Below are 12,665 nucleotides of genomic sequence, written 5' to 3' on the forward strand. Positions count from 1 at the left end.
ATGCCAGTCTTAAACAGGGAAGGAAAGAGGGAGGAAGAGAAAAAGCCAGCTACGGAGACCCGGATCCACTCACACCTCTGCTACGGTCGCCATTTTCCTGCCTGGCCCACTATTTACCCTCCCCTCCCTTTTCCCCTCCCCTTCGTCCTCCCATTCTCTCTCCGCTCCCCTCCCTGTCCCCCTCCCAAAGTCTGACGCTGCACGCCGAGGGCGTAAGGTCCACCTCCCACACCTTACCTCTGGCTCTCCCGAGCGACGACGGGTAGAAAAGTAGGTGGGGTGGAGAAAAAAGAGGGAGGGACAGGGGCACTGCCGTGCTGCATGCTGGGAGGGACTCTGCTCCTTAGCCGCGCAGCCTCCTGGGAGTTGTAGTCGTGAGCTTGAGGCAGCCGGTGAGTGTTTCGCGGGAGTGGGGCTTGTCGTCCTGGGGACGGTCAAGCACTGGGTGGGCTTCGCGTACCAAAGCTGTGTGACCCGTCCTTTCGGCCTCTCTTCTATTTCTACCTAGTGTGTTTGTGACGAACGCGCCGGGGTTGCGAGCCCGGATGTGAGATTTCGCCACTGAGGTTTCTGGGCCTGCAGCGTGTGACTGCTTTCCGAAAGCCGGTAGCATCTTGCCTCTTGCCTGGGCGGGATGTACCGGACGCTCGCACCTTAGCTGTCCACAGGACGAGGGTTTGCTATCTCTGTAGTGACAAAGGATGTTTTCTTTCCGCCAGGCCACCACTGCAAATTTGGAAGGTTTTCTCTCTCTCTCTTCAGATGTCAGACTTAACGCTTCACCTTTTCCGCTTTTGAAGAATGTCCTCAGCCCCTTATCACGAGAGCAGCACTAAGCATTTTTTTAGCTCTCTAGTGTTTTTAGAAAGTTTGAGGTTGTCAGAGAATGCGTCACGTTAGAAGAATTTTTAAGAATGTGAGATAGTAATCTGAAGTGTTCTGAATTGTAAATTACTGTCTTTCTGAGACACAGTTTAACCATCGCTGCCGATTTGGCGTTCCCTGGAAGGTAGGAATGATTGAAATAGAAACTTTTTCCGTAAAAGACCAAAGTACAGTTGTCTTCTTGAATAAGTGGCTTAGGCAATGGGAGACTGGTTTTGTCTCAAGACTAGAATTAGTGGAAAGACCCATAGCAGATCTAACAGATCCTGACTAGTCCTTTTGAATATAAAGATAACTTGTGAAACCTTTGCATTTTTAGCCTCAGTTATTGCCTTTACTACTTTTCCATCTTGTCAATTTCCTGATTGTTGCCAACAATAAAATTCCTTACTAAACTTTAAAAAAAAATACCTACCTGATTACTGCAGGGACGGGAGGAATAGGAGTGAAATTTTGAGTCTGGGGAAAAGGCACTGTGGCCTGAAATAACTGGTGGGGATGTGGTGAGGCAGAGGAAAATGACATCTGGAAGAAAAAAAAGGAATGATGGGAAGTGTCTCAGAGAAGTACCTTTGATATCTTCCATTCCACTTATAGATGCTGAATCTGCTGTAACCATTTACAAATAGTTTTCCCATTATGTGAAATCAATTGACAATGTATAACTGAAAGCCATTGGGATGAATAACCTTAAGAGAAAGCTTTTAAAAATCCGTTGTCAACATAGTAAAACATAATCCCGAAGTTATCATCCCCCTCCAAAAAAAAGCCATTTAGCACAATTTTCTTCCTTAATGAATTACAAATGAAGGCCAAAAGTGTTGAATGCTGTAAATTTTACTTTGCCTTCCGATTACGTAATATAGACTTTGTATTTCTGATTCTTTCAAGCTCTAGGTTTTAAAATGTCATTGAACTTTAGTAAATGATTATGAATTATTGAGAAATCCACTTTATAATACAGTTTAAAATCATGAAAGCATAGTGTGAATTTGTTTTTACAGTGCAATTGATTACGGATTGATTATTTTTGTGTGGCCTTTCTAGCCATAGTCTTGTAACTCCCACCCAGGTAATTGGGCAGGACTGTGTGATAGCCTAAGCCAAGAGGATTGGTCAGTTTTGCCTTAAAAGAGAGCCAGTTCCAGAGCAGAGAGGAGGAGCCTACCATGACCAAGGAAGGCAAGTCCAGCAGAAGAGACCCAGAAGCATAGATCCAGCAGCAGGAGATGGCACGGTGGGCTTCCTAGCCCACAGAGACAGAAAGCTGAGTGCCTTTGGGCGGAGACTGAGGACCTGGGAGAGACATGCCTGTGAGCACAGCTGAGGAGAGGCTATCCTGATGGAAGAACTGTATCCTGAGTGTTCTTGAGCCTGAATTATAACTGTTACTTCCCTAATGTACCCCATAATTGTGAGTGTGGTCTGTGAGTTCTGTGTGGCTATTGCAAAGAATTATGAAACCCAGTAGAGAGAGTGCCGTGGGAGGGACAGTTGGTATCAGAATTGGTGGAGAGGGCAGAGAGAAGAGGTGGATCTGACCTCCACCGTATAGGAATCAGCCTTGGGCTGTTGCTCTTGGTTTCCCTTACTCTTTGTGTGGTTGGAGGAAATCAGATACTGCCCCCAAGCCATTCTTACAGTTTTTAAATTGAGCTTCTATAAGATGGCATTTTATGCATTTTTAGGTTAATCGTATGTGGTTGTAAACCACCAGCACTTAGATCATTAAGGTGCTCCTTCACTCAGGAAATTGCTTCATTGTATATGAATTAATATGAGGGAAATTGTCTTTTTAAATAGGTTCTGGCCACATTGTTCCTTTATACTTATAAAAAAATTTTTTTGATTTAAGTGCAGAAAAGATGTTTGCATAGTGATTAGAGTGCAACATTAAAGGTTGAGATTCACTTCATTACTGTTCATGGGGAGAAACTGCAATACAAAAATAAAATATATGAACTTTCTTTATTCTCTGGTGGGAGTGATAGCTTCTGAGTTTTCTCTTACTTAGGGCCTTTTGGAAACCCTGGTGGCGTAGGGGTTAAGTGCTACGGCTGCTAACCAAGAGGTCGGCAGTTCAAATCTGCCAGGTGCTCCTTGGAAACTCTATGGGGCAGTTGTACTCTGTCGTATAGGGTCGCTATGAGTTGGAATCGACTAGATGGCAGTGGGTTTGGTTTGGTTTTTTGGTAGGGCCTTTTGCAACCCACTTATAGATGGTGTATATTTTCTTTTAGTAATTTTTTGTAGAACTTGAATCCATCTGAGGTGTGTGTGTATGTGTATACGGAATGAGGTAGGAATTTAGTTTTTTATTAGAGATGACCACTTGACCCAATACTTGCTTGTATAGTATATACATACCTTTCTACCTTTATGATATACAAAACCCCATATACCCCTTAAGTCTGTTTCTGGACTCCATTCTTTTTCATTAATGTATTTGTGTATATCTATGGAGCTCTGGTGCCAAAGTGGTTAAGAGCTCAGGCTGCTAACCAAAAGGTCGGCAGTTGGAATCTACCAGCAGCTCCTCAGAAACCCTATGGAGCAGTTCTGCACTGTCTTGTAGGGTCACTATTAGTTGGAATCAACTCAACGGTGCACAACAACAACATGCTAATACGAGAGAAGCTCTGGTGGAGCAGTGGTTAAGCACTTAGCTGCTAACTGAAAGGTTGGTCGTTTGAACCCACCAGCAGCTTGAGGGAAGGTGTGGCAATCTGCTTCCATAAAAATTACAGCCTTGGAAACTCTGGGGACAGTTTTACTCTGTCCTACAGGGTCATTGTTGTTAGTAGGAATTGGCTTGACGGCAGTGGGTTTTGTGGGTATAGGGTCACAATGAGTCAGAATCGACTCAATGGCAACAGGTTTGGTTTTTGGTTTTATTTTAGAATTTTGAAATTTAGAATTTTAGAACAGCTTGTCAAACTGCATGAAAAAATTTTATGGATATTTGGATTGAGAATACACTTAATTTGTGAAGAAATGACATCTTTACAATGTTAAGTCTTAGTACTATTCAGATACTTTATCTGACTTATTTTTATCCAACTTATTTCTTAGAAATTATGTAAAGTGAACATTATTCCCATTTTAAGGATAACTAAACTGAAGCTTAGAGAGGATACACTTGCCAAATATCATACAGCTAAGTGGCAGAGTTAGGATTTGAACCTAGGTCTCTCTCTCTGATTTAAAAGATCATGCCCTTTTCTCTGTTTCAGAATACCTGCAAAAGTGGGAAGAATTGTATGAATAAATAATGTATTCTGTAGGTCAGTATACCAGAGAGCTGAAATGGACTGGTATTGGCCATTTTGAATCAGAAAAACTTATGGTCTGCTATGCTGGGTGTCTTGGTCATCTAGGGCTGCTATAACAGAAATACCACAAGTGGATGGCTTTAACAAAGAGAAGTTTATTCTCTCACAAACCGGTAGGCTAGAAGTACGAATTCAGGGCTCCAGCTTCAAGGGAAGGCTTTCTGTCTCTGTTGGCTGTGGATTAAGGCCCTTGTCATCAGTCTTCCCTTGGCCTGGGAATACCTAAGCACAGGAACCTCAGGTCCAAAGGAAGTGCTCTGCTCCTGGCGCTGCTTTCTTGGTGGTATGAGGTCCTCCTGTCTCTCTTCTTGTTTCTCTCTTTTATATCTCAGAAGAGATTGGCTTAAGACGCTATCTAATCTTGTAGATCTCACCAGTATAACTGCCGCTAGTCCATATCATTACATCATAGGGATAGGATTTACAACACACAGGAAAATCACATCAGATGACAATCAGTCATACAATACTGAGACTCATGACCTAGCCAAGTTGACGGATATTTTGGGGGATACAATTCAGTCCCTAACACTGGGAATGACAAATTGAAGAGGAATGGCATTACATTCATCATCATAAAGAACATTTCAAGATCTATCCTGAAGTAGAGCGCTGTCAGTGACAGGATAATATCCATATATCTACAAGGAAGACCAATTAATACAACTGCTATTCAAATTTATGCACCAACCACTAAGGCTAAAGATGAAGAAATTGTATATTTTTACCAATTTCTGCCATCTGAAATTGATCAGGCATGCAATCAAGACTCATTGATAATTACTGGTGATTGGACTTTGAAAGTTGGAAACAAAGAAGGGTTGGTAGTTGGAAAATATGGCCTTGGTGATAGAAATGACACTGGAGATTCCATGATAGAATTTTGCGAGACCAGTGACTTCTTCATTCCATATACCTTTTTTCAACAACATAAACAGGACTATACACATAGACCTCACCAGCTAAAATACACAGGAATCAAATTGACTACACTTGTGGAATGATATGATGGAAAAGCTCAGTATCATCAGTCAGTACAAGCCCAGGGGCAGACTGTGGAACAGATCATCAATTGCTCATATGCAAGTTCAAGTTGAAGCTGAAGAAAATTAGAACAAGTCCACGAGAGCCAAAGTATGACCTTGAGTATATCCCGCCTGAATTTAGAGACCATCTCAAGAAGAGATCTGACACATTGAACACTGATGACTGAAGACCAGACGAGTTGTAGAATAACATTAAGGACATCATACATGATGAAAGCAAGAGGTCATTAAAAAGACAGCAAAGAAAGAAAAGATTAAAATGGATATCAGAAGAGACTCTGAAAGTTGCTCTTGAACATTAAGTAGCTAAAAGTAAGGGAAGAAATGAAGTAAAAGAGCTGAACAGAAGATTTTAAAGGGTAGTTCAAGACGACAAAGTAAAGTATTATAACAACATGTGCAAAGACCTGGAGATGGAAAACCAAAAGGGGAGAATGTGCTCGGTATTTCTCAGGCTGAAGAACCGAAGAAAAAATTCAAGCCTTGAGTTGCAATATTGAAGGATTCTACAGGGAAAATATTAAATGACACAAGAAACATCAAAGAAGAAGGAACAAATACACATAGTCACTATACCAAAAAGAATTGGTCGACGTTCAGCCATGAGGTAGCATGTAGTCAAGAACTGATGGTACTAAAGGAAGAAGTCCAAGCTGCACTGAAGGCATTGGTGAAAAACAAGGCTCCAGGAATTGACGGAATACCAATTGAGATGTTACAACAAATGGATGCAACACTGGAGGTGCTCGCTCATCTATGCCAAGAAGTTTGGAAGATAGCTACCTGATCAACCAACTAGAAAAGACCCATATTTGTACCTGTTCCAAAGAAAGGTAGTCCAACGCAACGTGGAAATTATTGAACGGTATCATTAATATCACACACAAGTAGAACTTTGCTGAAGATCATTCAAAAGCGGTTGCAGCAGTATGTCGACACGGAACTGCTAGAAATTCAAGCTGAATTCCGAAGAGGACATGGAACAAGGGGTATCATTGTTGATGTCAGATAGATCATGGCTGAAAACAGAGAATACCAGAAAGATGTTTACCTGTGTTTTATTGACTATACAAAGGCATTCGACTGTGTGGGTAACAAATTATAAATAACATTGGGAAGATGAGGAATTCTAGAACATTTAATTGTGTTCATGAGGAACCTGTACATAGACCAGGAGGCAGTCGTTCGAACAGAACAAGGGAATACTGCATGGTTTAAAGTCAAGAAAAGAGTGTGTCAGGTTGTATCCTTTTACCGTACATATTCAATGTGTGTGCTGAGCAAAAATCCAAGAAGCTGGACTATATGAAGAAGAATGTGGCATCAGAATTGGAGGAAGATTCATTGGCAACCTGCGATATGCAGATGAATCAGCCTTGCTTACTGAAAGTGAAGAGGACTTGAAGCACTTATGAAAATCAAAGACCACAGTCTTCAGTGTGGATTATATCTCAGCATAAAGAAAACAGAAATCCTCACAAATGGACCAATAAGCAACATAATGATAAATGGGAGGAGACTGAGGTTTTCAAGGATTTTATTTTACTTGGGTTCACAACACACATGGAAACAGCAGTCAGGAAATCAAAAGATGCATTGGGAAAATCGGCTGCAAAAAAAAAAAAACTTATTTAAAGTGTTGAAAAGCAAGGATGTCAGTTTGAAGACTACGATGCGTCTGACCCAAGCCATGGTGTTTAATGGAAACATTAGTTTCAGAAACATAAGTAGCTGCAAGAAACTTGCATGTATGCATATTTTGTGACATCATACAGTATTACTGTAAAATATCTTTGCAGGTGTATTCGCAAAAAGGGTGTACAAAAATGTGTAAAGTGAATATAGGCCTGTTGAAGGGCTTGCTCCCCTATGTATCTTTTGTGTTAGAGAAAAACAATGACTGTATCTTACTTAACTATAATCAACATCTGGCATGCATAGCTTCCAAACGGTTTTCAGTTAGACCTTAACAGATATATTCACATCCAGTGTAAACAAGCAAAGTATATGAGTTTATAAATGAACTTTAGTGGATTCATCAAGTTTTTTAAATGGTAAAACAAACTTTGCCAGGGTCTTGGTTATCTAGTGCTGCTATAACAGAAATAGCACAAGTGGGTGGGTTTAACAAACAAATTTATTCTCTAGAAGCTTAGGAGGCTAGAAGTCCGAATTAAGGGTGCCAGCTACAAGGGAAGGCTTTCTCTCTCTGTTGGCTCTGAGGAAAGAACTTGGCATCATTGTTCCCCTGGGTCAAGGAGTTTCTCAGCTCAGGGGCCCCGTGTCCAAAGGACGTGCTCCACTCCCACCTCTTCTTTCTTGGTCGTAGGAGGTCCCTCTCCTCTCTGCCTGCTTCTCTCTTTTATATTTCAAAAGAGATTGACTCAAGATACAACCTAATCCTGTAGATTGTGTCCTGCCTCGTTAATATAACTGCCTCTAGTCCTGCCTCATTAACTTCATAGACGTTAGGATTTACAACACACAGGAAAATTACATCAGATCACAAAATGGAGGACAACCACACACTACTGGAAATCATGGCCTAGCCAAGTTGACACACATTTTGGGGGGCACAATTCAATCCATAACAACCAGTTACCAACAAAAATGGCGAAGTCATTCATAAAATTTAAATGAATAAAAACAACCTTGTGATTTATCTCTGGTGAATTTATGTGCATTCTTTACACATGAATTGTCCCCATAGTCAGACAGCTGCAAAATTCCTCTCTCCTTCCTGTGTATGCTGGTACTATTTTCTTACCCTTCATTTCACTCCTTCCCCTGCATTACTATTGTTTATGTTTGTTGTATATTACTATTGTTTGTTACTATTTTCCCTCTTCTATTCCCCCTCTGGAAACCCTGGTGGTGTAGTGGTTAAGAGCTACGGCTGCTAAGCAAGAGTTCGGGAGTTCGAATTCACCAGGCAGTCCTTGGAAACCCTATGGGACAGTTCTACTCTGTCCTATAGGGTCAGTATGAGTTGGAATTTGACTCAACGGCAACGGGTTTTTTGGTTGGTTTATTCCCCCTATATCTACCTCATAGCAATCATTGACAAAAGTGATGCGAAAAGCAGAGGAAGAGGTAAGTGAGAAATAGAGGCAGAGAGCAAAACAAGCTATATTGGGACCTTTGTAACCTTCCTGCCTTCCCCTTAAGGCTAATAGGAATAGAGAAAGAAAGCCTATTTCTACCCCCCACCCCCATTTTCTCACTTGGCCATTTGAACAATGAAAAACTTATTCAACCCTAACAGTGACCCTCCTGCTCCAAGCCATGATTTTAAAGGTAAAAGAGATGTACCTAAGAACTCAAAATACATCTCTAAATACATTTTCCTACAAATGTTATGGAAAGAAGAAAAACTATAGAGGAAACTGTATTATAAATAGAAAACTGGTTAATTAGCATGGACTCAAGGTAAGGGGAATTAATTGTATGATTCTAAACGGTTAGGTGCCATCGAGTACGTTTTGACTCATAACCCTGTGTACAGCAGAAGGAAACAGTGCCCAATCCTGCACCATCCTCACAATCGTTGTTATGCTCGAACCCATCATTTGCAGTCACTGTGTCAATCCATGTTGTTGAGGGTCTTCCTTGTTTTCACTGACCCTCTACTTTATCAAGCATGATGTCTTTCTCCAAGGCCTGGTCCCTCCTGATAACATGTCCAAAGTATGTGAGATGAAGTCTCACCATCCTTGCCTCTAATGAGCATTCTAACTGTACTTCTTTCAAGACAGAGTGTTCGTTCTTTTGGCAGTCCATGGTCTGTTTGATATTCTTTGCAAACACCATAGTTCAAATGGATCCATTCTTTGATCTTCTGTATTCAATTGTCCAGCTTTTGCATGTATGTGAGGCAATTGAAAATACCATGGCTTGGACCAGGTACACCTTAGTCCTCAAAGGACATCTAAATGGTTAGTAGCATTAAACTAGGTTACATCCCTGTTACCAACCCCAAGAAAACCAAACCTGCTGCCATCAAATTGATTCTGACTCATAGCGACCCTATGCGGAGATGTATATATAAGTAGGTATTGCCGATATTTACCTTATTCTCCTTTTTCTGTTTGTGACCATGTTTTTTTCTGTTGCCCTGATCCTTGAGGTGACTTTGTATATACCGTATTTTTACACAAATAACATGCGCATTATACACTTTTACTTGTACTGTGCAATCTCTGCATGTTATTTTCATAAATGTGCTATACCAATATTTTTTTACATGTTGCATTTTTTTTTTCTGTCCAGCTGATTTAGCGTTAAGCCTTCATCTTGGTGCCTGTTCTTTGGAGGTTTGGTTCCTAGCAGCAGACCCTAACCAACCTAACCCTCCAGTTTCTAAAGAAACCCCTCTCCCAGCAGGATTCCTTCCCTGTTTTGCAAACTGCTTTCTCCAATGCTGGGACAAATCAGTTTTTCTGTCCAGGAAAAAGCCCTTGCCAGGACAGCTGGCCCCAGCCCAAGGGGTGCATGGCTCTGCAGACCACAGCAGGAGGCCACTCAAGCAGGCGAGGTCCACGCCACTGCTGCATGCCCTTCACCCCACCGTGCACTCAGGCCATTTGAATCTCAGACCCATGCAGACACTGTTGGGCAGGCATGAGAGCCATGGGTGCAGAGGGGTGCCTTGCTTGGACAAGAGAGGTCCAACTGGCCACCCAGGGGACCTGTGGGGCCAAGGCAGTGTTGCCTGCACCCACCGAACTGCCGCCCAGCTTCAAGTGGTACTGGCACCGTGGGACCTGTGTGTGCTCGCTCAGGCTGTGGCAGCTCAGCACACAGCCCTTCTTCCCCTGACCCTGCACCTGTCTCTAGTGTGACATACCTGTGCGCAGATTGGCTACAAGGAACTCCACTGCTCTCAGACCCTGCAGGGAACTGCCCCAGAGCAAATGCAGAGTTTCAGTTGTTTGTTTTCTGATCGCTGGCCTACTACCAAACTCAATCCATGACTTCATGACCATAGCATATACTTCTATGGTACAAATATGATCAAAAGTAACATTTTGGATTCTTGAATGAGGCCGAAATTCACTTCTGGAAACATTAGGAGACATGGCGTGGTTATATGCATGGGAGCTCTATGCCAGAACTTCTTACGTGATGTCATCATTTCTGCGCATTATATATACGTATGCCTTGTTTACATGGATGTGCTGCTTGTGTAAAAATACTGTATATCTTAGATTCCCTTATGTGTTGATGTTTACCAATTAACTCCAAGGACAACTATGTTTTCTTTTTTGGTTTAGGGCAAGTGGAGGGTGGGCACTCATTTATTAATTGTACTTCATACAGCTACTTAGTAATATGTCATATCCCATAAAAAGTTCTGACTATCAGTAATAAGACAGTGGTTTCAGAAACAATTTCAGAGGGCCTGTAGACTACCCTTTTATCTTGTTTCTTCATGTGCAGAGAAAAACCAAGTCAGGCATATTTCCATGAAAAATAATTTTACTTATTATTGAATGCAGTGGAAAATACATTCCATTTTCTTTTATTTACATGTTTGATTTTTGTGAATAAAAATTGTCAGATGGTATTTCATAGGTTTCAGTATAACAGTATATAATCCTTTAGTCTAAAAAATAATACTGTACATTTATAGCAGACGAACAGCGATGTTAGTGTCTACTTTACATGCACACATTTTCTCTCGGGAGTTCCTCCCCCACCCCAAGCTTTTGGGTCTCTAGCTTTTAACCTTTTTTCTTGTAACACTGAGAAATTCTTTTGTTATCAGTATTTTAAAATATTACTATCTGAAGCAATGTGGCATTTTTAGATGTTGCTAGTACTATATGATAAAATATGATAGTTATTTGTAAATGTATTTGCTTCCTGTTTTTGTCCCCATTCCTTTCATTGTTTCACTTTTACTGTAATTTCAGATCCTCCTCCTCTTAGTCAAGTAAGCTGAAAAATATTGTTATAGAATGTACATGTTGTTATGGTGACACAGTTTATAAAAATATAGTTTATCCTCATCCTCATTTAAGGCATTTATTTATTTATTAACACCTGCTAAATGATGATACTGATGGAAGTGCTATAAAAAAATGCAATATATTCTTCATCTTCCATGGAGCCATTGTTTTCTAGCTTATTACTCTCTAGGAATATAGATAATAATAAAGTGTTTCAGCGATATTGATGTGTTTTTAGCAGTTACATTATTATTAAAGATGAAGGAATAATTGAAAACTGTCACATAGTAGGTATTTAGTAAATGTTTACTGATGAATGAAATCGGTTTAGTTGGTTGACGATTGCAAGGAAGTTGGAGGAATTGCCCTAACTAGCCCTAGGAAAAAAACCACTACCACAGTTAAAATTGATTGGAGACCAAAGAAACAAATTCCATCATAGCTTTTTGAAAGGAGAAAGTATCATTTGTTAAGTGCCTACTCTATGTCGGACATTGTTTTAGGTTCATTATATTTATTGTTCACTCCACAAAAATCCTTATCCTGATTTTTTCATATAAGGAAATTAAAATTCAAAGAAGTTAAGTAAGTTGCCTAAGGCCATAACTAGTAAATAATCTAGCCCAGACTTTGAACGTCTATGTGCTTTTCGTAAAGATAATGTCAAAAAGGAAGAGAAGGTGGAGGAGAAGATAAATCCAGAGCATACACAGTGTCTAGGCACATCATAGTCAAGCTACTGAAAATCAAAGATTAAGAGAAGATCTTCAAAAACTGTTGTCATTTTAGGCCATAGCTATGTATTTAGCATACTGATTAAGAATGTGGGCACCAGAGACAGTCTAGATTTGGATTTCAATTTGGAAATCTGTAGTCAGGAATGAATTACGTAAGTTGTTTAAGTCTCAATTTCTTTATGAACTTTATTAATAGATATTTTATTGAAACAATAAAGTTAATGAGTTATCATGAGGAGAAAATAAGACAATGGCTTGAAACACTGGTGAAGGTCAAAGACTACATACAGCCTTCTGTATGGATTATACCTGAACTTGAAGAAAACAAAAATCCTCACAACTGGGCCAATAATGATAACGTCATGATAAACGAGGAAGAAATTGAAGTTGTCAATGATTTTATTCTACTTGGATCAACAATTAATGTCCGTGGAAGCAGCAGCCAAGAAATCAAATGTACACTGCTTTGGGCAGATCTGCTGTAAATACTTAAAAGTTTTAAAAAGCAAAGATGTCACTATGAGGACTAAGATGCACCTGACCCAGGGCAAAGTCTTTAAATCACCTCATATGCATGCATAAGCTTGTCAGTGAAAAAGGAAGACCGAAGAAAATTCGTGCAGTTAAATTGTGATGTTGGTGAAGAATATTGAATAATACCAGGGACTGCCAGAAGAACGAACAAATCAGTCTTAGAAGAAATACAACTAGAAT

General features: G+C 40.4%; 2 protein-coding genes across 4 annotated transcripts in view; one reads left to right on the plus strand and one right to left on the minus strand.

Moving 5' to 3' along the window:
• Window positions 1–468, minus strand: part of CERT1 (ceramide transporter 1) — a 160,145-nt gene extending 159,677 nt beyond the window's left edge. Inside the window, exon 1 of the mRNA XM_064273231.1 lies at window positions 238–468. Within this exon, the coding sequence (XP_064129301.1) occupies window positions 238–323 (86 nt within the window). The 5' untranslated portion in view covers window positions 324–468. The remainder of the gene's footprint in view (window positions 1–237) is intronic.
• The window catches only part of POLK (DNA polymerase kappa), an 85,500-nt gene continuing 72,865 nt past the window's right edge, over window positions 31–12,665 (plus strand). For all 3 annotated transcript variants that reach the window (XM_010588219.3, XM_003408102.4, XM_064273210.1), the window contains exon 1: window positions 31–392. The gene's annotated coding sequence lies outside the window, so the exon portion shown is untranslated. The remainder of the gene's footprint in view (window positions 393–12,665) is intronic.

This window comes from Loxodonta africana, chromosome 2, assembly GCF_030014295.1.
Source record: "Loxodonta africana isolate mLoxAfr1 chromosome 2, mLoxAfr1.hap2, whole genome shotgun sequence".
Classification (NCBI taxonomy): Eukaryota; Metazoa; Chordata; class Mammalia; order Proboscidea; family Elephantidae; genus Loxodonta; species Loxodonta africana.